The sequence below is a fragment of the Rattus norvegicus genome, chromosome 19, assembly GCF_036323735.1.
Source record: "Rattus norvegicus strain BN/NHsdMcwi chromosome 19, GRCr8, whole genome shotgun sequence".
NCBI lineage: Eukaryota > Metazoa > Chordata > Mammalia > Rodentia > Muridae > Rattus > Rattus norvegicus.
Genome location: NC_086037.1, coordinates 40,076,349 through 40,102,286, shown reverse-complemented (window position 1 = coordinate 40,102,286; position 25,938 = coordinate 40,076,349). Strand labels below are relative to the sequence as shown.

General features: G+C 51.4%; 3 protein-coding genes across 5 annotated transcripts; 1 reads left to right on the top strand and 2 right to left on the bottom strand.

Moving 5' to 3' along the window:
• Positions 1–1,382: 1,382 nt before the first annotated feature.
• Positions 1,383–11,081, bottom strand: Rnaseh2a (ribonuclease H2, subunit A). Of its 2 annotated transcripts, NM_001013234.1 has the most exons (10): positions 10,886–11,081; positions 9,098–9,303; positions 7,293–7,717; positions 7,031–7,102; positions 6,777–6,903; positions 6,587–6,674; positions 3,453–3,590; positions 3,261–3,348; positions 1,679–1,802; positions 1,383–1,576 (listed from the first exon to the last, which is right to left on the bottom strand). In NM_001013234.1, the coding sequence occupies exons 3-10, from the start codon at positions 7,417–7,419 to the stop codon at positions 1,435–1,437; spliced, it is 906 nt and encodes a 301-aa protein (NP_001013252.1). In that variant the 5' UTR covers positions 7,420–7,717; positions 9,098–9,303; positions 10,886–11,081; the 3' UTR covers positions 1,383–1,434. The 2 variants fall into 2 exon arrangements, with proteins under 2 accessions (NP_001013252.1, XP_038953836.1); XM_039097908.2 differs by lacking the exons at positions 9,098–9,303; positions 10,886–11,081 and having other exon boundaries at positions 6,836–6,903; positions 7,293–7,362.
• A 122-nt stretch (positions 11,082–11,203) lies between these two features.
• On the top strand, positions 11,204–16,499 carry Prdx2 (peroxiredoxin 2). 2 transcript variants are annotated; one of them, XM_006255244.3, is made up of 6 exons: positions 11,204–11,350; positions 11,738–11,937; positions 12,029–12,182; positions 13,040–13,162; positions 13,307–13,437; positions 16,182–16,499. In XM_006255244.3, exons 2-6 carry the CDS (start codon positions 11,835–11,837, stop codon positions 16,265–16,267), a joined length of 597 nt encoding a protein of 198 aa, XP_006255306.1. In that variant the 5' UTR covers positions 11,204–11,350; positions 11,738–11,834; the 3' UTR covers positions 16,268–16,499. The 2 variants fall into 2 exon arrangements, with proteins under 2 accessions (XP_006255306.1, NP_058865.2); NM_017169.2 differs by having other exon boundaries at positions 11,305–11,350; positions 11,833–11,937; positions 16,182–16,498.
• Positions 16,500–19,376: 2,877 nt separating this feature from the next.
• Junb (JunB proto-oncogene, AP-1 transcription factor subunit) lies at positions 19,377–21,161 on the bottom strand. The gene has a single exon (NM_021836.2). It carries the CDS (start codon positions 20,889–20,891, stop codon positions 19,857–19,859), a length of 1,035 nt encoding a protein of 344 aa, NP_068608.2. The 5' UTR covers positions 20,892–21,161; the 3' UTR covers positions 19,377–19,856.
• Positions 21,162–25,938: the final 4,777 nt, after the last annotated feature.

Sequence of the window (25,938 nt, the reverse complement as noted above, 5' to 3'; positions counted from 1 at the left end):
GCAAGGCCCTGGGTTCGGTCCCCAGCTCCGAGAAAAAGAAAAGGAAAAAAAAAAAAAAAAAAAAAAAAAGAAATTAGGGCCTCATTGTATAGCCATGACTGACCTGTAACTATTTAGACCAGGATGGCCTCTAACTCATAGAGATCCACCTACCTGTCTCCCAAATGCTGGAATTAAAGGTGTGCAACACCACAACAGAATGCACGCACACACGCACACGCGCGCGCGCGCGCGCACACACACACACACACAGAGCAAGAATAGGAAAAGGTGGGGGCTGGAGAGATGGCTCAGCGGTTAAGAGCACCCGACTGCTCTTCCAGAGGTCATGAGTTCAATTCCCAGCAACCACATGGTGGCTCACAACCATCTGTAAAGAGATCTGATGCCCTCTTCTGGTACATCTGAAGACAGCTACAGTGTACTTATATATAATAAATAAATAAATCTTTAAAAAAAAAAAAAAAGAATAGGAAAAGGGCTGGAAAGATGGCTTCATGGTTGACAGCAATAAAGAATGTTCTCGCAGAGGACGGGATTCCCAAGCTCACAAGGTGGCTTACCACCACCTCCAACGCCAATCGCAGGGGATCTGGTGCCCTCTTCTGGCGTCTTTAAGTACTGCAGGGATGTGGTGCACAGACCTAACAATTCCTTAATTCCAACTCTGTAGAGGCAGAGGGATAGCTGTGTGTTCAAGGCCCATCTGGTCTATGTGGCAAATTCCAAGACAGCCAAGACTTCTTAGAAACTTGTCTCAAAACAAAACAAAACAAAACAAAACAAAACAAAACAAAACAAAACAAAACAAAGAGGAAGCACAGAAGAAAAATATGTGGGCCGGAGAAATCCAATGGTTAAGAGCATATAGTGGTGCTGGAGAGATGGCTCAGTGGTTAAGAGCATAAAGTGAGTTCAGATTCTAGCACCGAGTAGGCCATAATTGTCTCTAAGTTCAGCTCCAGGAGAATCTGAAGCCTACGGCCTTCAAAGACATACAAAGACATACACACAAACACAGAAATGATTCTAAAATTAAAAAGCAAATGTGGGTACCAAGTGCATGCCTCGAATCTCAGCACTTGGGAGGCAGAGGCAGGAGAGTCACTATGAGCTCAAGACCAACCTGGTCTGCAGAGTGAGCTCCAGCATAGTGCTACAGTGATACCACGAGGTAGCTCACAACCATCTGTAATGGGATCCGATGCCCTCTTCTGATGTATGTGAGGACAGCTAGTGTGCTCACTCACATAAAATAATTCTTTAAAAAAAAAAAAAAAACAGCAAACTTCACCAATCTAGAAATTCCTGTTTTGTTTGATGAGTCAGCTGCTAGCCACAGGCACCGCTGTCAGAGCTTAGCCACAAAGCACTCCGTCCGCTTCTTGAACAGCTTTTATTGTGAGTTAGAAGGGGAGGTACACACATTGGCTCCTAGAGGCTGGTGGCTGTCTCCAGGCCTCGCTCCTGGAAGTATTTGTGGGAGACCTGAGGGCGGCAGGCCTGCGGGCCCTGGCTGAAGTAGGAGGTGATTCTTCCGGGTCCCTCAGGATCCTCCTCAGCTGCTGAGTCTTCCCTGTGGGGGAGAGGAATGACACTGGCCACTTCCCATTGGGCTGAGTGAATGCATGGCCTCCCTTCCCCTGGTCTGTTCCCTCAGCACTCTAAGGACACGAACCAGGTGACACTTTCTGCCTCCTTTTCCAGGATGGCCTGGGCTGTGCTCCAACTGAACCGTACAAACTGGGGGAAGCCAAACACAGGGTCCACATGTTTCCTCAGCCAGGCTTTGGTCTTGGGATCTAGGGAGACAGAGGTAATGGTGACAGCATCAGCGTGGCAGGTGACAGGCATATGCCATGTTCATCCTTAGCTGCTTTGCCTTTTTTCTTGTTGAGATGGAGTTTCACTATGTAGACCAGGCTAGCCATCCACCTGCCTCTGCCTCTGGAGCTGGGATTAAAGTTCTGTGTTTTTGACTTCTTGAGTACCAAGGCACCTGCCATTGTTTAAGTGTCAAATTGCCCGGGCTAAGTGTGGCTCCCCACCATCCCCTACTCTGTGACCCACCAGTGCTTGCTGCTCTATCAGAGGTCCCGAGTTCAATTCCCAGCAACCACATGGTGGCTCACAACCATCTGTGATGGGATCTGATGCCCTCTTCTGGAGTGCAGGCACACATGCAGGAAGAACGCTGTATACACAATAAATAAATCTTAAAAAGAAGAGAAAATGCTTTTTGAATTTTACGTGTATGCGCCATGTTCTCTGCAGGTACCAAATGTGCACATGGTGCCCAGGCATACATGCTGGCAAAATACCTATATCCATAAAATACAATTTTGTTTTGTTTTTCGAGACGGTCTTTCTATGTAGCCCTAGCTATTGTGGAGAACACTATGTAAACCAGGATGGCCTCAAATTCACAGAGATCCTCCTGCCTCTGCCTCCTGAGTATTATAAAAGTTTTTTTTTTTTTTTGGTTCTTTTTTTCGGAGCTGGGGACCGAACCCAGGGCCTTGCGCTTCCTAGGCAAGCGCTCTACCACTGAGCTAAATCCCCAACCCCAAAGTTTCTTTTTTTTAAATATTTATTTAATGTATGGGAGTATACTGTCGCTGTCTTCAGACACAGCAGAAGAGGGCATCGGATCTCATTACAGATGGTTGTGAGCCACCATGTGGTTGCTGGGAATTGAACTCAGGACCTCTGGAAGAGCAGTCAGTGCTCTTAACCGCTGAGCCATCTCTCCAGCTAAAAGGTTTTTTAAACATTAAAGAAAAGGCTGGGTGGTGGTGGCGGCGCACGCCATTAATCTCAGCACTGGCAGTGTAGACGCAGGCGGATCTCCGAGTTCAACGCCAGCCTGCTCTACTGAGTGAGATCAGGACAGTGAGGGCTGCAAAGAAAAACCCGGTCTTGGGAAAAAGAAAAAAAAAAAAAAATTAAAGAGAACAATAAAGCCAGAGGCCAGCCTGGGCTCCATGGAATTTGGTGGGTGGTTGGGAGGATTAGTTTCAAGACAGGCTTTCTCTGTGTAATAGCCCTGGCTGTCCTGTACTCCCTTTGTAGACCAGGCTGGCCTTGAACTCACAGAGATCCCCACCTGCCTCTGCCCCACAAGTCCTGGGATTAAAGAAAGTCATGGGCTTTACAGAAACTTAAAGGCAAGTTTATGTTACAGGGGATAAAGGGGGAAAGACACAGGGGGTAAAGGAGAAAAGGGAGGATAATTCATTCCCAAGAGGGCCTCAGCTCACCATTGGGATAGCCTGAGCCATAATCTGAGTCCAGACCCTGTAAACTCTCCACAAACTGCCAGTTCTTCACAGCCTGGTCTCGGGCCACCTGCAGGCAAGACAGTAGCTTAGCGCCTCCGTCCTCACGGGACTCTCCCTTGTCCCTACACAAGGGAGATGCTGGGAGTGGGCCCTGGACAACAGGATGCTAACCTTGGCAATGATGCTGGCAGCACTGACCACAGGGAACAGGGAGTCAGCTTTGGCCTTGACTGTCACCTCGATCCCTGGAAACCGCTGCTGTAGTCGAGCCTGGTATGTCTCTGGCATTCCTACAGTGTCCACAAACACCTGCCACAGGGACAGGAACATGGGGAAAGAAATGCAGTCATTCAATGGCAGGCGAACTACCGTAAAACATCCAGTCTCCTACCATACCGAGGACCCCCAGGCCCTCACACATGCCACACAAATCCTGCCCCTAAGATACCAGACCAATGTTGCTATCTGCCTGCACGTGTGTCTGCCTGGTGGTATGAAGTGGAGCTACAGACAGTTGTAACCTCCCATTCAGGTACTGGAATTTGAACCTGGATCCTGTGAAGAGTAAACAGTGCTATTTAACTACCGAGCCATCTCTCCAGCGCCCTGGATTATTTTTATTTACTCTAAAATGTTTGCAGCCAGGGAAGATAGCTTAGGAGGGACAGGTGCTTTGGGATCTGAAATCCTCAGCCCCTACGGGTTACAAGAGGAAGACTGATCCTGCAGAGTTACCAGCTTCCCACGTGCACCATGCATGTGTTTGTTAGCACTTAGGCCAGACCATAAACAAAAGAGATGTCTTGGGGCATTTGTTTTTGAGACCGGGTCTCTCTGTAGCCCTGGCTGGCCCTCAACTCAGACAGCCTCGAGGTTCCTTCATACGTGGCATATACACTTTTTTTAAAAAAAAATGTGTATATGGGTGTTTTGTCTATATACATGTCTGTGTACCACTTGTGTGCCTGCAGAGGCCAGAAGAGGGTGTCAGATCCATTGGACCTGGAGTTTGGAGTTACATTTTGAGGTGCCATGTAGGTGCTAAGAATTGAATGCATATTTTCTATAAGAGCAACAAGTGAGGGGTTGGGGATTTAGCTCAGTCGTAGAGCGCTTGCCTAGGAAGCGCAAGGCCCTGGGTTCGGTCCCCAGCTCCGAAAAAAAGAACAAAAAAAAAAAAAAAAAAAAAAAAAAAAAAGAGCAACAAGTGCTCTTAACTCCTTTTTTTTTTTCTCAGAGCTGGGGACTGAACTAAGGGCCTTGCGCTTCCTAGGCAAGCGCTCTACCACTGAGCTAAATCCCCAATCCCAGTGCTCTTAACTCTTAAGGCATCTCTCGAGTCCCGCAATTAAAACCGAGCAACTTATCCTAACAGGGTTAAATAGAGCTCGATGGGAGAGCACCTCTTAATATGCAAATGTTCTCCATGTTCCATCCACAGCACTGCCCAAAACAGCGCTTCTTGGCCTTCCTAACGCTTCGACCCTTTAATACAGTTCTTCATGCTGTGGTGATCCCAACCATAAAATTATGTCATTGCTGCTTTATAACTGGTACTATTATGAATCGGAATGTAAATATCGGATATGCAGGAAATCTAATATACAATCCTCAAGAGGACACAAGTGACGCACGGATTGAGAAACAAGATAGGCTTTGTCAAATCGTGCGACAGCCTTTGAACACTGAATGCTCACTGTTATGCTGGGGGCTGAGGACAGGGCAGCAAACACCCTACACTAGAACCCTTAAATCTAGCTCTGTAGGTCGTGTTTGCCTCGCCCGCCCACAGCCCGGGTCCCATCTCCAGGACCACACTCCTAGCTTTGGTGGCACAGGCCTGTTCTCCTAGCACTTGGAAGACGGAGTCACAGATCAAGAATTCAAGGGATATGGAATTGGAGGATAGGCTGAGTTATGTAACAGCCCTCAAAAACAAAATCAAGGGGCTGGGGAGATGGCTCAATGTCAGCACCCACATGGGGCTTCACAATCATTTACAACCCCAACACCAGGAGATCTCGTGCCTTCTGACCACCACTGGCACCAGGCACAGATGTGATGCATACATGGACACAGGCCTGACAGTCATATACATACACTGTTTTTTAAGCTCATTAACTTTAAATAAATTACATACATTTCACAGGGACTTTCTGTTCTGTGCAGAGTAGAACAAAGTGGGGGGTTAACAGGTGGGACCATCGAGAAAAGGACACAGCACAGACTCCCTGTTGGGGGCTGCGCCCTCATACAGGACAGAAGCCAGTATGAAGGGGACCTGTGGAATCACTCTGGACCACTGGAGACTAGGACAGGGAGATTGGGGTAGACATTCGGGGCAGAAATAAAAGTAGACAATCAAAATAAAAACTGCAGGCTGGAGAGATGGCTCAGTGGTTAAGAGCACTGGCTGCTCTTCCAGAGGTCCTGAGTTCAAATCCCAGCAACCACATGGTGGCTCACAACCATTTGTAATTGGATCTGATGTCATCTGCTGGTGTCTGAAGACAGTTACCTTTTAAAAAAACAAACCAAAGCTCATCTCTCTAGCTCCCCTCCCCCCTTTTTAAAATAAGACAAGGTCTCTCACTAAACCTAGGCCCCAACACTTTGGTTAGATTGGTTAGCCATCAAGACTCCAGATCTCCCTGTCCCCTCATCCCCAGCACTGGGTGACAGGTTTGCGTTCCTATGCCCAGCTTTACATTTGAATGCCGTGGATCCAGTCTCAGGTCCTCGCACTTGTTTCAGACAGGGTCTCGCTGTAGGTATGGAGGGATATCCTGGAACTCAGACATCTGCCTGCCTCTACCTGCTGGGTGCTAGGATCAGAAGTGTGCCACCGTGCCTTCACGGTCACATGGTCATGCTTCTGCAATGGGCACTTACCAACTGAGCCATGGAGGGTGACCACATAAGCCCGGAAGTCACCATCTCCCTCCTCCACTATGCCTAGCCTCGGGTGATTTTCTTTTTTTAAACAGGGTTCAGGTTGAAGGTAGTCTGGGCTGACATTCAACTCTCTCTTTATGTTTTAGGGCTCCTGTCTCTATTTCCTAAGTGCTGCTACTCTGGCTTTATGCAATGCTGGGACGGAAGCCAGCATGCTAGGCAAACAATCTACCAACTTAAAACTTCCCTAGCATCAACCTTTTTTTTTTTTCTTTTCTTTTTTTCGGAACTGGGGACCGAACCCAGGGCCAGCGCTCTACCACTGAGCTAAATCCCCAACCCCATAGCGTCAACCTTTTAAAGCCCCTTTTACCACAAGGTGACCAAAGGGCTGTAACCCAGCAGCTCACCTGGGTGACTTTCACATTCTGATCCATCGCATGCTGTATCAGCCCCGCGGCTGTGTCGTGAGACATAGAGTTGAGGTTGTATTTGACCCTGTGGTAAGGGACACAGCTTAGTCCACACCATTGCAACTGCTGCAGGACGCAGCCAGCCCGTGCTGGTGGCTCTTCCCCCACTCATAAAGGGGCCCCTCACCGCCCAAGCATGCTGGTAGAGATCAGGTTTGGAGACAGGATGTCCAAAGCCCAACCCACAAAGTCTCCGTCCTCTTCCATTTTCGCAAAGAGCCTCTCCCGCTCATTCTCTGTCAAGGTCTTTGAGTCTGAGAAGAAAATTGAAGAAAAGGGGAGCAGGTGGTTTTTTTCCCTTCTTGCTTTCCTTTCTGTAACTCACCTGGCCTTCTGCACATACCCAGGAACCCAGTGTGCAGGCATTTAGCGCAGGCTTACCTGCTACTTTCAGGGCCTCCAGATCTGCCAGGCGGGACAGGGGGCAGTAACAGATGGCGTAGACCATGGGACCTTGGGAGGAGGGAAGTCAGATTTCTCAGAGCAGGGTCCCCACTAGTGAGTTCTATCATCACCAGGGCCCAAGGCCATCCCACTATCGCTTCCGGATCCCAAGGCCGTGCATGATTCCCCACTCCCGTTCCCCTGAAAACTGCACCCCTTTCATCCACACGCCTCCCATCCCCCGACCCTGGGGACGCACCAAGCACAGGACCCCGGCCCGCTTCATCCACGCCCAGGACGCACGGCTCCTTGAGGCACACGGCAGGTACAGGAGAACTCAGGCGACAACGGCCTGTATTGTCCCTCTCCAGTTCGCTGAGATCCATGCCGCCTCTGCAACAGCCAACAACCGTAGAAAACAGTACTGCAGGCGCAGATGCCAGCGCGCGTTTTCCGCGAATACAGCAGCGGCTCTTGATGCTGACCAATCGGCTCGCAGGACTCGCCCCCTACGCGCTCTCTGGCGTGGACGCTTACGCACGCGCTGCTGTCGCCGCTGTCGTGCTCTCTCCTGGGAATTGTAGTCTTCCAGGACTATCACTAAGGGTGTGGTTTGTAATCGAGGGTGGGCAGGGTCACTTTGTAAGCTCCGCCCCGTTGCTGCTGGAGCCTGGCCCTCAGTGACTGGTATAAAGAGAAATAAAGAGGAAATTAAGATGTAGATTGTTTGATTTCTTTCAAAACTTCCAATAAAGTTCAGACTGGCCTCCCTTGAAGTCACTATGTAGCCTAGGATGACCTTCTATTCATAATTCTCCTGCCTCCACCTCCCTGATGCTGGAATTCCCAGCCCACACTCAGCTGAAATTTTTGGAGGTTTGCAAGATCAAATATCATTGTACAGGCGGAGCACCGGTCTCACCGGTTCCTGGTCTCTTACTACCTGTCATTCACCTTTGTACCGGCCATCTGTCTCTGTCCCTCCACTTCCCCCCCCCCAAGAGTCTCACTGTGTCTCTCTAGCTGACCCAGAACTCGCTATACAAATTGGCCTTGAACTCAGAGACATCCACCTTCCCTCCCCAGTGCCACCACACTGCATACCTCCTCCGCTCCTAGTACGGTGCCAGTGACCCAGATTTCACAAGGCTGAGGCCTCTGACTCACAGTTCCCAAAACCCCTCCGTTAAGGGCTGTCAAGGGCACTGCTGCCTCCACTGTTGGAGATGCCAGGCCACAGCAGCTTCCTGTTTGGGGTCTGTACCCATCATGTAGGCTTCTCCCCTCCCTTCCACCATCCCTCCACTCTTCTCCTGCCATCCCTTATCTTAGGGAAGCTCCCATCTCCTCAGCCACTCCCATCACACTCTGTTGTCTTCTTGGTCAATGGGACACATTGTGTCCATTTGTGTGGGATCTGCTATCAAAGTCACTGTTTGTTTTCTGAGTCTCACTCCTCTCACTCCTCTACTGTGTACCTTCTGTGCTGCTAGCTTCAACCCTTTCCTTTGTTTTTTGGTTTTTGGGTTTTTTTGGGGGGGGGCTTGTTTGTTTGTTTGTTTGTTTTGAAGACATGGTCTCCTGTAGCATTAAACTACCTTGACTTTGCTAGATAGCCTGGGTTGATCTTGAACTCTTGATTCTCTTGCCTCTGCCTCAGGAGTGCCTGAGTCACAGGCCACCAGCCCTCCCTGCTTTCTCCCCTGGCTATCAGAAAAACTCCTGCATCTGCTGTGTCTGAAGTCAGGTGCCTGCTCCCGAAGCTTCCGGCTTCCCCAGTATTTAGCTCAACTATACCACCTCAGCAGCTCTTCTTCCTTTTTTTTTTTTTTTTTTTTTTGGTTGGTTGGTTGGTTTTGGTTTTGGTTTTGGTTTGGGAGACAGGGTTTTTCTGTGTAGCCCTGGCTGTCCGGGAACTCACTCTGTAGACCAGGCTGCCCACAAACCCAGAGATCTGCCTGTCTCTGCCTCCCAAGGGAAGGGACACCACACTTATGTCCCTACCTACTCCTGGAACTGCCAGCCAGTCCTGACTGGCTTTTCTGTGCCTCCTTGATTGCTCACCTCTGCTCAGGGCCTCCAGTTGCAGTCCATCGGGTTGCAAGCTGAGCAGTCCTGCTGCCGGCACGGCCTCAACTGTACCAGGTCCTCTCGGTCCATGAACACAGGGACTGGTGCTGGGCCCAACACCTGACGGCTGCGTTCCTGTTTGCCCAGACTGCAGAAACAACGCCACTTTCCCCACGGGCCTAGGACTGAGTCTTCCACTACTGGAGACGAAGGGTGGACATGAAAACCCAATTGGGGGATGAATCCCTATACAAAGACTTATCCAGGAAGTGACAAAGATAGGGAACCTAATAATCACAACCGGTATTTTAAAGACTTTGCTGCCTCTGTGCAGCGATTTAAGAAGTGCAAACCACCCTTTCAAACCGACACAAGTGAGCCGCCCACCGCTGCAAACTGACTGACACCTCTAATCCCTGCCAGCCAGCTCAGTTGGGAGCATGAACTCCCTGTCCTTCATACCTGACATCCAAAGTTGACTCTTGTCTTCAGGTACTTAATCATGGGCCTACCCAGCAGGCACAGTGCCACCTGACTTACAGGGCTGACGGGTGTTAAGTTGAATCATATAATTAACATAATGAGTGCGCTTATCTCCTGATGCCCAGCTAACTTGTAGCAAAAAGTAATTTTTAAGCTCAGGAGAAGCTACGGTTTGCTTTCTTTCTTTTTCTTTGGTAGTGCTAAAGAACCACTGACCTACAGCTTTTCAAAACCCTTTCCTGGGGCTGGGGATTTAGCTCAGTGGTAGAGCGCTTACCTAGGAAGCGCAAAGCCCTGGGTTGGGTCCCCAGCTCAAAAAAAAAAAAAACAAAAAAACAAAAAACAAAACAAAACAAAAAAAAAAAACCCTTTCCTTTCCTTCCTTTAAAAAGACAAAAACAGAAACAAACAAAACAAAACAAAACAAAACCAAGTCTCTTGTACCCCAAGCTGGCCTCCAACTCCTTGGGTAGCTAAAGACTCAGGTCCCCACTCCTCCTAAATGCTAGGATTGCAGGTGTGTACTGCTTGCTACAGAGGATTTTGCAGCGCGGGGGAAGGATCAGTGCTTCGTGCATGCTGGGTCAGTGCTCAACCAGCTGAGTGCCGAGTGCAACTCCAACCCTTCATCAGAATTCTTCATTAATACTTCCTCATGTAGCATGAACTTGCAAAGGCTTGTTGTGCCTCACACCCTTCCTCAGCAGATCTTTACCAAATCACACACACACACACACACACACACACACACACACACACACACACACACACACACACACACCCTTCCCCATTCTTCCCTTAGGCCTTCTGGGCTTTGCACTTGCTGTTCCCTTTTCCTGGGACACTGTCTCCCAATCCTTGCGATTTTAACTCTGCTCGAATTTCCGGCTATATTGGTTACTACCATCTCCACCGCACCTTCCCAAGTTGACTGGCAGGTTTCTGTCTCCGTCTCCACCCTTCTAGCACTCTGTTTATAAGGCAGGCTATCAGATGACCAAGGAAGCCCGCAGGGCAAGACGTTGAGAACAAAAGGTAGTGCGGTTGGAGCACGGCAGTAAATTTTCAGTAAAATGAAACGGAACGGAATAAAAAAAAAAAACAACTCACAGATGAGAAACCAACGCGCTCAGAGAAAAGTGCCCGGTCCTCTGGGACACAGCCTGTGCTGAGCTGAGCAGAGATTTGAAGTCAGCCACAGAGGGTCTGTTTGTAGGGCCCAGGCCAAGTGAGGCCTGGGGGGGGGGGTGTCGGGGGACACCTTCCCATATCGTCAATCCCGCCCACCTGCTAGTTTACCCTTTTGTCGCTGCAGCCTCAGTAGCTCCCAGGTGTCACCTTCACCCTGCTGCCCAAAGTACTGGTAGTCTGGGTTGATCTGAGTAGGGGACACCAGACCTAGAAACATTAGAGGGGTCAGCAATGGAGCCAGGTGGCTCCGGGCCATGCCCGGACTCCAACCGACTCCAGCGCGCCCCCGTGGCCAAGGCCCGCGCGGAACCCACAGCACAGACAATCCCGGCGTCCCTAAGGACACACCCCATCCAACCCTTGGGCAAGCTTGTGGACCGGGCCGCGTCTCCCCCTCTGCAGCCGCAATGGATGCGACCGCGGTACTGTCCCGCCCACCTCCCCGCGCCCTGCCTGCTGTGGTTTGGGCCACGCATAAAAGGCTCCCGGGCCTAGGGCTCTCTCGGTTCTGAGATCTCTTTCCTGTCTCTGCTCGTGTCTGGTCGTCCGCGTGTCCGGCTCTTGCCCACGCAGGTATGGAAACCTAGAGTGCACATGAATGGGAGGAGCCCCATTGGTGTGATGCTGGCCTCATCACCACCTCCATGATGGAGGTCTTTGTTTTCTATGCTGAATGGTGGCCGCTTTTGTCCTTGCGGGGGGGAAACCAAGGCCGGAGCCCTGGCTTGCAGGCTGGGTCATCGAGCTCACAGCCCTTCGCTCTTGGCTTAGCTATCCCATTCTGGAACTAAGGGCTCAGGTCCCCCTTTCCCCGCACTCGGTCTGACTCCATAATTCGGGTAGCAACCGTGACCCCATCACTCTTGCCCTGTTTAGGGGGGCGGGTATCCAGAGGCCTTGCTGTCCTTGTACTGGGAGGGTGAATATGAGTGCTGCTTCTCCCACCTCTCTTGGATTTAGTGTCTAGGCTTAGCACCAAAAGTGACCTTGGGAAGGCAAGACAAAGGGTCTTCTGAAGCACTAAAGACCAAGCTTGCATGGGTCTCTGATTTCAGTCATGGCCTCCGGCAACGCGCACATCGGAAAGCCTGCCCCTGACTTCACGGCCACCGCCGTGGTGGATGGTGCCTTTAAGGAAATCAAGCTTTCAGACTACAGAGGTGAAGCTGCTCGGAGGGGGAACGGGAGGGGACAGGGTCTACATTTGAAAGAAGCTAGCACTAACTTCTCTTCCGCTCTCCTCTTCCCTAGGGAAGTACGTGGTCCTCTTTTTCTATCCACTGGACTTCACTTTTGTTTGCCCCACGGAGATCATCGCTTTTAGCGACCACGCTGAGGACTTCCGAAAGCTAGGCTGCGAGGTGCTGGGAGTGTCTGTGGACTCTCAGTTCACCCACCTGGCCTGGTACGGGGCTCCGGGAGGAGGGCTGCAGGGGCCGCGAAGTAGGTGATGGGGTGGGAGGTGTGGAGAGGATGAAGGAAGGCCCAAACTCTAGGGACAGACTGTGTCTTCCCGTTCTTCATCTTATAAAGAATGGAAACAATGACACCCAAGCCCATACGATGATGACAGTAATTAGCATTTGGCACCTTATTGGAAGGTACCTGCAGACGCAGTCTCGGTTCTCTGGAGACAGGCTGCCTTGCTGTATTTCGCTATTCTCCATAGTGATCCGCTGTGCTCCATACCAGAGCGAGATGATGGTGGGAACAGTCTATGCGCATGCACGCGCGCGCCCCCCCAAACACACACACACACACACACACACACACACACACACTTTTTTTTTTTTTTTTTTTTTTTGGTTCTTTTTTTCGGAGCTGGGGACCGAACCCAGGGCCTTGCGCTTCCTAGGCAAGCGCTCTACCACTGAGCTAAATCCCACACACACACTTTTTAAAAGAACTAGGAATCAATTCCAGGGCTCACTCCTGCAAGGCAAGTGCCCTGTGCCCTGCCATTGAACTGACTAATAACTTTAATAACTTTAATATGGGTTCTCTACTGCAAGTTACTCAGGCCCACAGGCACAAGTGAAGCCATTTGAAGATGATGCTTTATCTGGGGCCATTCTCCCCCCAGCTACGCTGCCATCTCACAGGGTGGGGTGGGTGGAACAGCCCAGCCTTGCTTTAAGTCCTTTATCTCTTGTCTCCAGTCCTCCTACTCCAGCCCTTATCATTCTGGAGGCCATGAGAGAGAATTCTACAACTACTATACTCGGCATCCTAAGGTCCTAACTCTGTTTCTCTCACCCTCAGGATCAATACCCCACGGAAGGAGGGAGGCTTGGGCCCACTGAATATCCCTCTGCTTGCTGATGTGACTAAAAGCTTGTCCCAGAATTACGGCGTGTTGAAAAATGATGAGGGCATCGCTTACAGGTACAGCAGGGACACCCTGGCTCCAGGTGCCCGCAGCTCAAGGCTAAAGGAACCACTGTGTCTGGTGGGGTGTGGATGTTCCCTTCCCTGGCCCTGGCAGTAGGCCGTCTCCCAGCTCCTCACTGTGGACCCTCTTGTCTTTAGGGGCCTCTTTATCATCGATGCCAAGGGTGTCCTTCGCCAGATCACAGTCAACGACCTACCTGTGGGACGCTCTGTAGATGAGGCTCTCCGCCTCGTCCAGGCCTTTCAGTATACAGATGAGCATGGGGAAGGTGAGTGAACGTTCACAAATAGACAGAGACCGCCACTGCTCTCTGCCCGGCATCTTTGTGGGAGAGAGATTAAAGCCCCATCCCAGCGAGAGCTGAAGAGATAACCAGCAGGTAAAATCACTGGCTGCTCTTTCAGAGGACCAGGCTTGGGTTCTTAGCATCTCTGTGATGGCTCATAACATCCATAATTCTAGTCTTGGGGGGGGGGATCGGATGCTCCCCTCTGACCTCCTTCTGCACCAGGCATGCACATGGTACACAGGTAAACACGTAAACGGGATGGATGGGCTGGAGAGTTGAGTTGGCTCAGTGGTTAAGGGTACTTGCAGAAAAGCAGGTTCCAGTACCCACAGTGATGCTCACCAGCTCCTTGGGTACACAGACACATAAAATAAAAAAATAATAATAAAAGACAGGTTCTTAGGTCCTGATTGTAGAGGTGGTAGAATGGATAGGATATGGCATGGTGGCACACACCTTCAAAAACAAAACAAAACATACATACATACATACATAGAATGAATATATATATGCAAAACATATAACATTTAAAAATAACATGCCATATTCAAATTCAGTTCTTTGCCTGTAGGGAGTGTCTAGGATGGGGCAAGGATGCTAAGAGGGAAGATTTGGGAGCCTGGTAGATGACTGTAGAAGGTATTTGAACTAGGAATGCTAGGTTTGCCTGCCATCCCAACACTTGGAAGACCGAGGCAGGAGGAAGGCTGGGACAGGATTGAGGCTAGGCTAAGATATAGAATGAGACCTTTTTTTTTTTTTTTTTTTATAAGAATTACATTTCTTTTTTTTTTTCTTAAGATATTTATTTATTATATATAAGTACACTGTAGCTGTCTTCAGACACACCAGAAGAGGGCATCAGATCCCATGACAGATGGGTGTGAGCCACCATGTGGTTGCTGGGATTTGAACTCAGGACCCCTAGAAGAGCAGCCAGTGCTCTTAACCACTGAACCATCTCTCCAGCCCGAGACTTTTTTTTTAAAACAGCAACAGCAAAGACAAAAAGAGAAAAGAAAAGAAAAAAGGGTTGGGGATTTAGCTCAGTGGTAGAGTGCTTGCCTAGCAAGCGCAAGGCCCTGGGTTCGGTCCCCAGCTCCGAAAAAAAAAAAAGAAAAAAAAAAAAAAAGAAGAAGAAAAAAAAAGAAAAAAGGGCGTTAATAGGCTCGTCCACAGATTTCAAGCTGGGAATTTGGCTTAACTGGTGGAGTGCTTGCCTGGCATCCACAAAGGCAGGATGGCATAAAACTGGGCACACTAGTGTGTGCCTGTAATCCTGCACTTGGGAAGCTAAGGAAGAGAGATCAGGGTTTCAGGGTCATCTTTAGTGAATTCAACTTGAACTAACTAAAAAAAAAAAAAATTTTTTTTTTTTTTTTTTTTAAAGGGAAGGGTCAGGGCTGGAGAGATGACTCAGCAGTTAAGAGCACTGACTGCTCTTCCAGAGGTCCTGAGTTCAATTCCCAGCAACCACATGGTGGCTGGCAGCCATCTGTAATAGGATCTGATGTCCTTTTCTGGTGTGTCTGAAGACACTACAATGTACTCATATGAATAAAATAAATAAACCTTTAAAAAAATAAAATAAAATAAAGGGAAGGGTTTCAGTATGTATTCACGTTGGCCTGGAGCAGCTAGCTATGTAGATCAAACTGGCCTTGAACTCAGAGAGATCTGTCCGCTTTTTCCTCCCCGGTGCTGAGATTAAAGGCACAAGATGCCATGTTTCCCCCTCTTTAAAAATTTTGTGTGTGTGCGTATGCGTGCGCGCGAATCTGTATATGTGTGTCTGTTTGTGTGTGTCTGTGTGTGTGTGTGTCTGTCTGTCTGTGTCTGTCTGTGTGTCTGTGTCTGTCTGTGTGTCTGTGTCTGTGTGTGTGTGTCTTTGTGTGTGTCTGTGTGTGTGTGTCTGTGTCTGTGTCTGTGTGTGTTAGTGATCAAAGCAAAGCCCCAACCATACTAGACAGTGCTCTTTCACCGAGCTATGCCTGTAGCACGGCCACTTTGCCGTATGGAAGGGAAAACTGACCATAGTTGCAAAGTTTAGTAGGGTTAGGGCTAATGGATTGAAGGGGCTGGGCATTGTGACACAGGCCTGTGATCTTAGTATTTAGGAGATGAAGCAGGGAGACCACCAGGCCAGCTTGGGCTACAGAATGAAACACTGTTTTAAAATAAAAATTCAGAAGCCTGGTGATACATGCCTGTAGTTCCAGCATCCGGGCAGCAGAGAGGGGGATCAATGCATGTTTGAGGCTAACCTGATCTAGACAGAGAGAGTTGTAGGCCAGCCTGAGACCCATTCTTTAAAAACCAAACCAAACCAAACCAAAAAACTGCTGAAAGACAAGGAGGAGTAGAATGCTTGTCTGGGTTACACAAGGTCCAAAGGCAAACTTTAGTATTACAGTGTTTGGAGCTGGGCATGGTGATACAATCTGTTAGGAGGCTAAGATAGGATCACCATGGGTTCAAACCTGCCTGGGTTACATAGTAAGATTTCCTCAAAAGAAAAAAAAAGTAAAGAAACAAAATGTCAAAAGAGAAAAATGTCGCTTCAAACCTGCCTGAGCAGGGGCTTCTGTCCACATGCAATCTGGAACCCTGGCTTTGAGGGCCCATCCTTTTATTGTGCAGCCTGTGCTCTCAGATGAACTCCTTGTCCCTGACCTTGGTGGTGGAGCTGAGCCTCACGTGTTCATCCTTGTGTGTTTTTCTAGTCTGTCCTGCTGGCTGGAAGCCCGGCAGTGACACCATCAAACCCAATGTGGATGACAGCAAGGAATACTTCTCCAAACACAACTGAGATGGGTAAACATCGGTGAGCCTGAATCCCGGATCTCACCTGCGCCCTTACCTGGATGTCCTGTGCTGGCCCAGAAAACGCTAGATCTTCCTCTACATTCTAAAGGGGCTGGAGGCTAGGCCGAGGCTTTCTCATTACCCACCTGGAATCTGGTGAATAGTGACCCTGCCCTGAGCACACCCAGCTGGGCCCAGGTCTATAGGAAACCAATAAAGTATTAGGGACAGTGTAAGTCCGTGTTGGTGTGTGGTCTTTTTTTTTTTGTTTGTTTGTTTTTGTTTTTGTTTTTAAGATTTATTCATTTATTATATATAAGTACACTGTTGCTGTCTTCAGACACACTGGAAGAGGGCATTGGATCTCTTTACAGATGGTTGTGAGCCACCGGTTACTGGGATTTGAACTCAGGACCTCTGGAAGAGCAGTCGGGTGCTCTTAGCCACTGAGCCATCTCTCCAGCCCCTGGTGTGTGTTTAGTAGTTAACTCCAACCCACCCTATCTTTACACTCTGGCTCGCCCAACTGATTCTGTAATTACTTCTTTTCACCACAAGGTGGAGGCATTTACCTTATTCACTCTATGGCCTGAGCATGGTGGGACAACAGTGAGACCAAACAAATACTAGGACTGCAGAAATCCTTTCAGAGTACTTCCTGCTCCTGCAAAAGACCCTGGTTCGATTCCTGGAACTTAAGGATAGTGCCATATCCAACACCCTCTTCTGGTCCTCCCCTCCAGCACCAGACGTACACATAAATGAATATGGGTAGAACATGCATAGACATAAAATACTTCTTTAAAAAATGGTGGGCAGTTTACTTCTGGATTTTGGCACTGCATGTAGAATGGTACCCATATCTTGCCATTAACTATATAAAATGGTTTTGACAGTTGGGATCTTCACTGGGTTTTCACATTGGATGGGAATGAAAACGAAAATCGCTGTGCGTTCAAGTATGCGAACTAGGCTCTGGCCATTTTTTGTCAGTACTTTGGGCAGGAGAGTGAGACCAACAGTGCGAGTAGCTGAGAATTGGTGCGGGTCAGGCTAGGAGGTGGGCGTTTCACTGACTGTATATGTACTTGGGTAGCTTTTCTTTCTGAGTTTCATTTCACCAAACACAATCTGGTCTTTTGGTTCTTTTTTTTTTTTTTTTTTTTTTTTTTTCTTTTGGAGCTGGGGACCGAACTCAGGGCCTTGCGCTTCCTAGGCAAGCGCTCTACCACTGAGCTAAATCCCCAACCCCGATCTGGTTTTTTTAATTTAGTTTTGTCACAAAGGTCCCCACAGTAGCTCCTTCAGCCTCAGCTTATCCTGGGGTCCTACTGTTGATACCTTCTGGGTGTCATTCAACCCCCTTGGAATTCTTTCCCTGGTTTTTACCCTCGTGTTAGGGATGGAATCCATAGTCGGTCTTGTAAATGACATGAAAGCCCTGTACCGCAGAGCCTCACACCTATCTCTCTCTTGGAGTTTTATATATTCTCCCTCGAGGCCACTCACCCTTCTGTGGTTCATCCCATTTCAGGTTACACTCTTGGGGTTCTTCAGATGAGCTTGCTTTGGCTACAAGAACTATGGCTGACCATTCCTTTCCTCTGTCCCCAACCTGTTCCGGGTCTCTACATTGGAAAGTTGACAGTAGTCTGTAGATGACCTTACCTCCCTTGCCCCATTTTGGACGGATATTCCTCTTCCTAGCTCTCACCACCATATTTAAATCATGTCTGCTTTCATTAAAAAAAAAAAAAAAAGAGAGAGAGAGAGAGAGAGAGAGAAAAGAAAAGAAAAAGTGTGGTGTTTTGTGGGTGTGAGTGCAGTACCTATAGAAGCCAGAAGAGGGCATCGCATCCCCTGAAACTAGGGGTTTGTGAGCTTTCTAAGGTGGGTTGACTCAATGAAGCATACACTTGAATGGTCTGGAACTTTATCTGCTAAACCATCTTTCCAGCTCTTCTTTCTTTTTTCTTTTAAAAGACGTTGTGGAGGGGGGGGGTGTGCGCGCGTGCTCACAGGCATGTGAGGGTGCATGATTCTTCCTCCTGGATCCAGCAATCAAACTTGGGTAACAGTGGCGGTCAAGCATCTAGGCATCTTTACCTGCTGTCACCTACCCCTATCGGTTTTCCTTCTTTCTGTCTGCACTGTGGTCCCACTTGTCTGAGGTTTTTTGTTTGGTTGGGGTCAGGTTATGTTTGTTTTGTTTTGAGAAACAAACCTAGACAGGCTTGAGGCCCATTCCCTCTACTACTGAATTTTTCCTCTGCTTCACCTGAGTGGCACGGTTTCCCTTGCGCTGGAGTCTTCCAGCTTCACGGCCACCCAGATCCCACCAGCAACCAGTGGCTTTGAACCTCCAGCACCTCAAGAGTTGTGGCGACGCCCAGCTGCCCAAACAACTGCCCGGACAGGACCAGACCTGGCAGTCGCCGACTTCTGGCCTGGCACAAGGGAGGGGGACACTGGCGGGCGGGCGCCGCCCTTCCTGGCGGGAGCAGCCCTGACGGCGTCTGTAACTACAGGGAGGCTGCAGTTACTCTCCGCCAGGGTCGGTCCAATGGAGGGGGCGTGGGCGCGGCGGGGCTCAGGCGCCAGCCTGTTAAAAGCCGCTCGGGTGGCTCCCAGGGCTCCGGAGAGCACAGCCCTCCCACCGCGGGCGCCCTGGACCCCGGCCTGGGGCTTTCCGCGCCCAGAAAGCCGCCTGCCCGGGAAAATCCCGGCCCCCTTCCCGGCGCCGCGGCCCTGCCCGGCAGAGAAGGGGGAGGGGATTCCCGGAATCTGCCCGGAGACCGCGCTGGCGTCACTGAGCTGAATAGGCCCATATATGGGCAGCGCTTCCGTAACGTCAGCGGGGAAAGCCCCGGCGCACGGGGCTGGGCGGGGCCGTGCTTGCACATTCCGGGTTTTGTCCTGGGCCTGGATAGCTTGTTCTCGGCCACTGCCTGCCTGCGCAGCGTCTGGTGCCAGGACTCAGGGGATGGGAGGTTTGAGCGCTTGTACTGGACCTTAAGATACCCGAAAGGAGAGAACTACAAACTGCCCCGGGCTTGGGGCAGCCCAATCTTCTCCCTCCATCCGCCCAGCTTGGAAGAAAGAGACCACAGAAATTAATAAAGACTTTTTTTTTACTTAAATAGATTCAATAAAAAGTCAAACACACACACAAACACATCTTAAAATAGACTTTAGACACGAAGTGCGTGTTTCTTCTCCACAGTACTGTGCAGAGGGGGAGGGCAGGGGGCGGAGGTTCCTCCCTAGTATCCCCACAGGCTGAGTACCAGGCGGCGGGGCCAGCTCCGCCGCGACAACCCCCTTCTCCCCTCCCTGTTAAATACACAAATATATTATATTCAATATGAATTCAGTCTCTTTCCAGAAAAAAAAAACATACAAAATACGCTGGAAGGGGGCCATGTAAACCTCGAGGTGGAAGGACTGGGCGCAGGCGGGCAGGCCAGAGTCCAGTGTGTGAGCTGCGCCCCAGACCTCTGGGCGAGTGCCCATCGCCTGCCCCCCTCACCCCAGTGGGGGGCGGGCGCCCAGCCTTCAAGGCTGGGGGTGTCCGTATGGAGCAAGGGAGGCTCTCAGAAGGCGTGTCCCTTGACCCCTAGCAGCAACTGGCAGCCGTTGCTGACGTGGGTCATGACCTTCTGCTTGAGCTGCGCCACTTGCTCCCGTAGGAGGCCGGCAGTACTTGACAGCCCCGCGTTCTCAGCCTTGAGTGTCTTCACCTTGTCCTCCAGGCGCGCGATGCGCTCCAGCTTCCGCTTCCGGCATTTGGTGGCCGCCAGCCTGTTCCGCAGCCGCTTTCGCTCCACTTTGATGCGCTCCTGGTCTTCCATGTTGATGGGGGACACAGGCGGCGTGGCGTCGCGGCTGCGTGCCTCCGGTACGGTCTGCGGTTCCTCTTTAAAGGCGGAAGCGCCGCGACTCAAGCCCAGCTGCGCCGGGTGGCCGCCCGCAAAGGGTGGTGCATGTGGGAGGTAGCTGATGGTGGCCGTCGGGTATGAGCTCCCAGTCCCGACGGCGGTCCCGGAACCTCCAGAGGGTGCAGAGGCTGGGGAGTAACTGCTGAGGTTGGTGTAGACCGGAGGCGGCTCCGGACCAGCATAGACGCCCCCAGGCCCGGCCTGGGGACCCCCGCTGGCGCCCAGAGACACGTTGGGGGGCGTCACGTGGTTCATCTTGTGCAGGTCGTCCAGGGCTTTGACAAAACCGTCCGCAAAGCCCTCCTGCTCCTCGGTGACGCCGCCCCCTGTACCTCCGCCGCTGCCGCCCCCACGGGGGTAAAAGTACTGTCCCGGAGGCGTGGGCGTCGTCGTGATCACGCCGTTGCTGTTGGGGACGATCAAGCGCTCCAGTTCCGTGGAGGCTAGCTTCAGAGATGCGCCTGTGTCTGATCCCTGACCCGAAAAGTAGCTGCCTGCCCCACTGCCCTCTGGGCCTGGACCCCGCGCCCCAGGACCCTTGAGACCCCGATAAGGATCTGCCAGGTTGAGCGCTAAGGTGGGTTTCAGGAGTTTGTAGTCGTGAAGAGAAAGACTGCCAGGGCTCCGACCGTATCCTGCCGCTGCGTATGAGTCGTCGTGATAGAAAGGCTGTTCCATTTTCGTGCACATCCGGGCGGCCTGGGCGATCTGGGAAAGGTCCCCCTGAAGGGCCGCTCCGGGCCTCGCTGCGGCGACCGGCGAGCTGTCCTCGGCTGTGGCGGGACCCGGCGTCCGGTCGCGCGTCCTCGGGAGCTGGAGACGGTCGGCAGCGGCCAGTTGGTAGCTGTGCGTAAAAGCGCTGCCCGGCTTCTGGAGCTTTTCTCTCCCTCCGTGGTGCGCCCGCTTTCTCAGCGTCTCTTCTCTCAGCTCCCCGCTCCCTGCAGGATCCAAAGCTGGCCTGGCCACCCTCAAGGTCCCCAGTGTTCGGCCCCAGCCCCAAGCTTTTATACTGAATTTGTCAGCTGCGGAAGTGCACTCCGATTGGCCGACGCGGGAGCCAGGCCCCCGCGGCCCCCTCCTAGAGCGTGGGGAAGGGGAGGAGGCGGCTCGCGTCACTGTCAGGAAGCGCGTGTCCTTGTAAACAGCGGCCACGAGCCCGGTGGCTCTGCGCGGCTGCAGGGGGAGGGGCTGTAGAGACAGAGACACTCAAGCAAAGGGATGTTGAGGGACCGAGGCACATAGGAGTTAGGACTGCGGGAGTACAACCCGGTGGCTATGAGATCTCTGTACACTGCAAGTGGAGATGGGGTGCCTCAGGATATACCCGGAATAGTCTCGCGGGACCCACAATAGCTGTGACTTGTGAACTGACAATATACTAGAAGACCCCAGAAAACAGGGAAGGTACAAAACGGGAGCAATTGTTAACATTTGACCTAGGAATTAACTAGAGGCCCCGAGTGCAAAGTGCTTAAAGAACAGGTGGGAGAGAAGGTTCAGGAAGCAGGGTCAGGTACCTATTGTATAAGAAATGAGTAGGGGCTCTAAAGCCCACAGATGAGTCTGAGGGTTCTCCCATAAGTGGAAAAGGGGAGTAATTTTGGGGAGGTCAATTTAGATATGCAGAAAGTGAACAAGGGTCCTGGAAACGCTGAGGCAATAGGAGTAGAAGATGGGAACATATCTAGCAAAGATTGGGGTCACTGTGATTATTTGCAGAACTCTGATGGAAAGTTAAAATGGTCAGGACATGGCTTCCTTCTGAGCTGTAAAGGCGATGCCAGGAGGGTATCTGAGATCTACCCGAGAGGACGACTTGGAGGATCCCAGAGACAAGGGGCTTGTAAGAATGAGACTGTACCTCGTAAGTGGTCTCTAGGCACTGACATACCCTGTACCTGAGTCCAAAGCCTCCCCTTAGTCACTCTGGGCTCGCCCGATATCCTGTCAGCTTTTGGAGGGCCGAAGAGGCGGGATAGCTGGGGTGCGGTCGCCCAACCCCACTCCCTTCCTTAGAAACAGGCTAGGGAAAAAGAGCCGAGGCAGGAAGTGTGGCAATAGCCCGGAGGGGGAAAGAGCCCGGCCCTGTCTCGTCATTCTGAGCCTAAGGGTTGGTGCACCCTAGCCTGGGCCTGCCAAATTCTGCGCCTGGGAAGAGGAACCCCAGCGAGCGACCCCTGGGGAAGTCACAATCCAGCTGAGTACGCCTCTAGTCATAGTCTACTCTCCCCCCATCTAGAAATGGTTCAGCTTGCAACCTTGGGCGATTACTAGGCCTGGCAGCCGAGGACTGTTCCATTGGCCCGCTGGAGGGGGATGAAGCCTGGGAGCGGGGCCTCGTCACCAAGGCAACAGGCTGGAGTCCGTGAATTGGATTGGGGGCGGGGCAAACCCCCCGAATTTCTCTCCCCAGCATCCATATTAGGGCACAGGAAGAGGTGGTACCAGTGCAGTCTTGGGGCGGCAAACTAGGAGCCAGGAACCCGAGGTATTTGCCAGGTCCCAGGGCGCGCCAGGGCCCCGGGACGGCTAGTCCAGACCAGCCTCCACCGCCACCCCCGGGCTCCCCCGCCTCCCGGCGGCCTGGCCCAGCCCCTCGGAACAGCTCTGGGGCTGAGCCCTGTCCCGCCCGACCTGGTCGGACCCAGCCTGGCAGGTCCTCGCCTGCCCGAGGGCCTGGGTCGGACTTTGCCCCCGGCCCGTCGGGGCGCGGAGGGGGCGGGATAATGCTTTCAGGCATCCCAGGCGCCTGGGCAGGCTGGTACAGAGCTGCCTCCTCCCCTGGGTATGTGCCCTTCCCTTCTACCAGAAGGTCTAGGGTCCCCACTCCCTACCACTTATTTTGAAGTCTGAAAATTCTTCTCATCTACTTCCACTTCCGTCGGGGATGAGCTACCTTCCATTACACACAATATCTAAAGGAAGGTAGCCTCCCTCATCTGAGAACCTTTTTCCCACCCAAGTAAAAAGGGCAAAAATCGCAAAGCGAGAAAATGGAAGAACCCAAAGCCCCTTCTCCAGGAATGGGAAGATAGAGGTTTAAATAGCAGGACTTCAGTTAGGTGGAACTTCAAGTAATGTGGGAGCCCCAGAGAAAGGGTTGAGGGTCCCATCTCTTCCTCTTCTCGGGTCTCTGGTAAGATAAAGGAGGGTTCTTTAGAGAGAAGCTTAAGGACAAGGGCTAAGAAGCAGAATCAGAGCTTACCTAGTGTTCGACAGAGAAGGAAATTGAAAGAGGCAAGAGACAGCTACAAGGACACAGGGGAAGTCCAGTAGAGTAGGGGCACTGGAGAGGAAGGAGCTGGGGACATCCCAGTCTTTGAAGGATCCTTGTGACCCTTAAGTTCACCCTCCCATCTTGCCCTTGTTCGAAGAGCTCCCCTCCCCCACTGCAGTCTCAAGGGAGATTCCAGAAGCCGCTGAGTCTGCGGGCATGTGGCCAGGCCTGTGTCTCCTGCCCATGCTAATAACTGCAGCTGACATGTGGCCTTGCCTGAGGGGTACTGGCCGCAGCTTTGGGGCCAGGGCAGGATGGAGGGCAACATGTTGGGAAGCCAACCTGCCTGTCCCACTGGCCAGGAGGCCACACTGACTCACCCATGCCACAGCTGAGGCTGGCTAGGCCAAAGCCAGATCCTGGAGAAAGGCCAGGTCTGCCCTAAGAGGGTCGAAAGGGAAGACACGAGTGGGAGGCTAGGGACAGAAAGGCAGGACAAGGGGAGACACCCAGAGACAGATGGGGCCAGGTTAGTCTCATGCAGACATGGAGACTGGGAGATACTTAAGACAGGCAGACAGACTGTCTGAGAAATAGTAATTATTATTTTAATAGCTAACACTTACATGGTTCTTACCATGGACCAGACACTGTTCTAAAGTGTCTTATATAAAGTCAGTCATTGGCCATTTCCAATGATCCAGGCAGTTGCATGATGTGTGAATCTTCATTTAACAAATGAGAAATGGAGGCCCGGGAAATGGCCTTTAATAATGTCTCAGAGCTAAAAGCACTAGAATTGGTACACAGTCTGTATGGAATAGGGGCTGGCGATCTCTGAACACTGCTATGTCGTAGTGTTGATGTGCGTTTATGGAGTACCAGCCACATACAAAGCTCTAGTGAGTAGGCCTTTTGCGAAGGATCCTGTCCCCTCCTCCCCTCAGAAGGAGAAGTGGAGTTGGGCACAGAAAGGTGATACTGGCAACTATGCCAGAGTGGGGTCTTCTCTCACACTTTCTGCATGGGTTTGCAGCGGGTGGGGAAGAGACCAGCCAGGGAGGGCAGGGCTGGCCAAGCTGGTACAGCCGGTTCCAGGCCCCTACCATTCTCACTCTTGTGGCCTGGGCACCACCTCCTCAAGTCGCCCTGCTGGCGCCAGGCCTGCCCAGTGTGGAGGGTGTAAAGACAGTCCCCTCCCCCATACTGCCTGAGCTACAGATCAGCACCAGGCTGGCCTCCCTTGCCAGGTTTTCCTATACCCCAGGGCCTGGGGCCAGGGGCTACCATTCAGGATAAGGAGGAAGTTCATCTCCACCCACCCACAGGTCTTTCTGGGGCTTTTGGTCTTGGCACCAGGGACTTCTCCTTCTTATAAATAGTTTGGTGACCATTCTCCCTGGCCCCACTGACCGGTGCCACGGCTGCCACCAGGAAACTGGGCTGGGGGCTGCCTGTGAGTCATCAGTGGGCAGGCTGGGGCGGGAACCCACAAGTCACAGCACCCAGTCTCCAGTCCCTGCCCCTGGGTGTGGACTGGTGGCTGGGCCAGAAGAAGCTAAGAATCGATTCCAGAGGTCTTCTCTAGGAAGCCCCAGACTGCCAGTCACCCTCCTCCCTTATTTCTGTGGTTTTAGGGGTCCCTCACCCCTCATCTGGAGAGGAAGTTGCTGGGTCTTCTTGGAAACAGGCTGTCTTCACACTGATTCAATGGGGCCCAGAGGGAATTTCCCACACAGCTGCCAAAGACTTAGGGGCCTTAGCTTCAAGGTGTCCCCTTTAAGAGAGATATGTCAAAAACAACTGAGCTTGCCCAGCAGAGGAAGCGGGAGAACATCAGGGAAGTAGGGGTGATGTTGGGAGAGGAAGTGCCAGGATCTCGGAGTCCCACAGAACCTCAGCAAAGGGTGGATGGGGGGGGTGAGTGTGGTTGGCCTGTTGGGGCCTGTGTGAGTGCATGAGGCCTGCTCTAGGCTTCTGGTTGCCCGTTGGTCCAACCCTGAAGGGGGTGTGGGCCTATTTGTGAGAGTTCAGTTCTGCTTTGTGTGGATGGGGTGGAGGTGAGACGTACGTGTGTGTGTGTGTGTGTGTGTGTGTGTGTGTGTGTGTGTCCTATTGAATAGGTTACATAGGGCTCTATTCTAGGCACATATGTGGCTAACATTTTTGTACCTGGTTTGTGAGTGCAAGGTACATGTTTTGCCTTAAGTGTGTGAAATGTCTTTATGTTTATATGTGGTATATGGCTGGTCTCTGTGTGGATGTGTATAGCCTGTAACTGCTTGACCACCGCCCCGCCCCCTGCACATATAGACCAGCTATGGCTATACATATACTCCAAACAGACAGAGGCAGGGGATAGAAAACACCTTATGTCTGGTTTTCATGGTTAGTTTGTGCCTATGAGAGAAAGAGGGTTGGAGATTTAGCTCAGCGGTAGAGCGCTTGCCTAGCGAGCGCAACCGAAAAAAAGAAGAAAAAAAGAAAAAAAAAAGAAGAAGAGAGAAAGAGAGAGAGAGA

Excerpts from the sequence above, each read along its gene's own strand:
- Rnaseh2a (NM_001013234.1), bottom strand. The coding sequence starts at position 7,419 with ATGGATCTCAGCGAACTGGAGAGGGACAATACAGGCCGTTGTCGCCTG. Across the intron at positions 3,591-6,586 it reads AGAATGTGAAAGTCACCCAG|GTGTTTGTGGACACTGTAGG; the intron begins GTGAGCTGCTGG and ends TCCCTGTGGCAG. Across the intron at positions 1,803-3,260 it reads TGGCTCAGGCTATCCCAATG|ATCCCAAGACCAAAGCCTGG; the intron begins GTGAGCTGAGGC and ends CTGTCTCCCTAG.
- Prdx2 (XM_006255244.3), top strand. The coding sequence starts at position 11,835 with ATGGCCTCCGGCAACGCGCACATCGGAAAGCCTGCCCCTGACTTCACG. Across the intron at positions 12,183-13,039 it reads CAGTTCACCCACCTGGCCTG|GATCAATACCCCACGGAAGG; the intron begins GTACGGGGCTCC and ends TCTCACCCTCAG. Across the intron at positions 13,163-13,306 it reads GATGAGGGCATCGCTTACAG|GGGCCTCTTTATCATCGATG; the intron begins GTACAGCAGGGA and ends TCTTGTCTTTAG.
- Junb (NM_021836.2), bottom strand. The coding sequence starts at position 20,891 with ATGTGCACGAAAATGGAACAGCCTTTCTATCACGACGACTCATACGCA.